The 2,579-nt window shown below is 33.4% G+C and overlaps 1 protein-coding gene across 1 annotated transcript; it reads left to right on the plus strand.

Annotated features, from left to right (window-relative positions):
• Positions 1 to 264: 264 nt before the first annotated feature.
• LOC18018012 (heavy metal-associated isoprenylated plant protein 7) lies at positions 265 to 2,286 on the plus strand. The gene is made up of 5 exons (XM_006402007.2): positions 265 to 273; positions 360 to 546; positions 647 to 855; positions 975 to 1,056; positions 1,743 to 2,286. Exons 1-5 carry the CDS (start codon positions 265 to 267, stop codon positions 2,156 to 2,158), a joined length of 903 nt encoding a protein of 300 aa, XP_006402070.2. The 3' UTR covers positions 2,159 to 2,286.
• The last annotated feature ends 293 nt before the right edge of the window (positions 2,287 to 2,579 follow it).

Raw genomic sequence — 2,579 nt, forward strand, 5'->3', positions numbered from 1 at the left:
ACGAAAATAAAAAAAAAGTACTAGTAAATCATGATAACATAAATAAAATCCATGAATAATTGGATGTAAAAAGGAAAAAAAAATTATTTAATGCGTTCTTTACTTGTTGTGTAAAAAAAGAAGAGATAAATGGGATGTGTGTTTTATAAACAGATCTAAAGCACCAAATCTGACGGTCCATAGAAAGACAAAAAAAAGCTTTAATATCTGTGCCACTAAAAAACTCTCTCAAGTCTCAACACTGAGTCACTGACACTAAAATCAATGGGAGAGGTTTTGTTCTTCAAACTTTTTCAAATTCACATAGCCAAAAACACTATTCTTCTCACTTGATTTCTCCTCTTATTCATCATTGACAGGAAGATAAGAAGAAACCAGAGGAGAAAATGGAGAAGAAAAAAACTGAGGAGCCACAAGTGACATCAGAGGATAAGAAAGAAGAAGAGAAGGAGAAAAAGAAAGAGCCTCAAGAGATTGTTCTTAAGATCTTTATGCATTGTGAGGGTTGTGCTAAAAAAATCCATAGATGTCTTAAAGGTTTTGAAGGTACCACTAATTACTTTCATTTAAGCAATTTGTGCAGTGGATTAATTAACCATATGGTTATAACTTTTGAGGATAATTGAAAATGTAATTAATGTGATAGGAGTGGAGGATGTAACAACTGATTGTAAAACTAGTAAAGTTGTGGTGAAAGGAGAGAAGGCAGATCCATTAAAAGTGTTGCACAGATTGCAAAGAAAGAGTCACCGTCAAGTGGAGCTTCTTTCGCCGATTCCAGAGCCTAAACCGGTTTCTGATGAACCAGAGAAGAAAGAAAAGGAGAAGGCAAAACCTAAACCCAAAAAAGAAGAGGTATTGTAAGATTTTGTAAGATTTTGTAAGATTTGGGGGACTAGATTTGTAATTTGAAGAAAGTAAATTAATTTCTGTGAAATTTAACAATAAAATTTTGTGGGCGCTGAGAAAAATAGGTATTGACAGTGGTGCTGAGAGTTCACATGCATTGTGAAGCATGTGCAATGGAGATCCAAAAGCGAATCATGAGAATGAAAGGTTTGCTTGTATTTATTTTTTCATCTTATTATTCAATTTTGTTTTATTAAAATAATCTCAATTGGGTACGATTCCTATTGAATCTGAGTTTTAGTTCTAATTTGTGGGACTGCACTTAATTGGGACATTATGTTTTGGACTCTTCTGTATGTCATAAAATTGATTCCAGCTTTAAATTGTATGTACTATGTAGGCCCTTTTTTAATTAAAAAAAATAGCAATTTTAAAAGAGCATATGTTTAGTCAATTCTTCATTTAAAAAGGAACTCATTCACCATGTTATAGGTATTATTATATTCATATTTCAAGAAGTTTTCTTTCTTCACAATTATTTTATTTTGAGTATTTCAAGAATACATGAAACGAGTTGGGTTGAATCGAGTCAACTTAAAGTCAACTATTTCTCTGAATAAACACTCTTGTTTTTGTTTTTAGTAATTAGGATTTACATTTCTTATATGAATTTACTATATATATCAACAATACATTGTACAAGTTTTTTTGCTGCAAAGTGTGAGATGTTTGTTAAAATATTTTGGAATGCTACAAATATTTGAATTGACTTGTAAGAACCAGATAAAAATTAATTTTGATTCGACATTTTGTGGATTAATTCTCTGAATATAAAATATACAGTTAGTTTAAATTTTCTTATAGAAAATGAAGTATAAATATGTTATGTATAGGAGTGGAGTCTGTGGAACCAGATTTTAAAGCATCACAAGTGAGCGTGAAAGGAGTTTTTACACCGGAAAAGCTAGTTGAGTACGTTTACAAGAAAATCGGGAAGCACGCCGCAGTTGTTAAGCAAGATCCGCCGCCAAAACTGCCGGAGAAAGAAAAGGAAACGAAAGACAAAGACGAGAAGAAAAAAGAAGAGGAACAACCGAAAGAAGGAAAAGAGGCCAAGGAAGACGGTGGTGGAGGAGCGGCCAAACCAATGGCCGGAGGAGGCGATGCTGCCGCTGAGGAAGGGATCAAATCGGTGGACTTGAAGAAGAACGAATATCAATACCAGCCACCGAGGTATCCCGTGGAGATGTTTACTTATCCACCACAAATATTCAGTGACGAAAACCCCAACGCTTGTACCATTATGTAATAAAACTGTCGGTTTAAGAGGTTGTAGGATTTTTTTTTGTACTCTATTTATATGCCTTATTTTTATTGTAATAGTACTATTTGTGGAATTGTTTTGCTTCAAGCTAATTCGATGATCGTAGTTTCTAATATTGTATAGTATAAAATTACCCTCCATGCAGAGAATTTGCTTTAAGCTAATTAGATGATCCATTAAGATTTAGAGTCTTAGTAACTCTTTATCAAGATTTTGAGAGATTTATGATGACGGTTACGATGGAGAAACGCAAACCTACTCCTTTATATTGTTGTGTTCCACAAGGACAACAACAGAACAATAAACCTTGATCTAGCTCCTAAACGTCTTCATCTTCATCAAATCAGCCAAAGGAGTTGGTTGAATCCAATTCGTACAAAATCAAATTAAGCACACACCCTCTATT

The sequence above is a fragment of the Eutrema salsugineum genome, unplaced genomic scaffold, assembly GCF_000478725.1.
Source record: "Eutrema salsugineum unplaced genomic scaffold, Eutsalg1_0 scaffold_2, whole genome shotgun sequence".
Lineage (NCBI taxonomy): Eukaryota > Viridiplantae > Streptophyta > Magnoliopsida > Brassicales > Brassicaceae > Eutrema > Eutrema salsugineum.

Bases quoted from the DNA above. Each gene is read 5' to 3' on its own strand.
- LOC18018012 (XM_006402007.2), top strand. The intron at 547-646 runs GTACCACTAATT...TTAATGTGATAG, and splicing joins ATGTCTTAAAGGTTTTGAAG to GAGTGGAGGATGTAACAACT. The intron at 856-974 runs GTATTGTAAGAT...TGAGAAAAATAG, and splicing joins CTAAACCCAAAAAAGAAGAG to GTATTGACAGTGGTGCTGAG.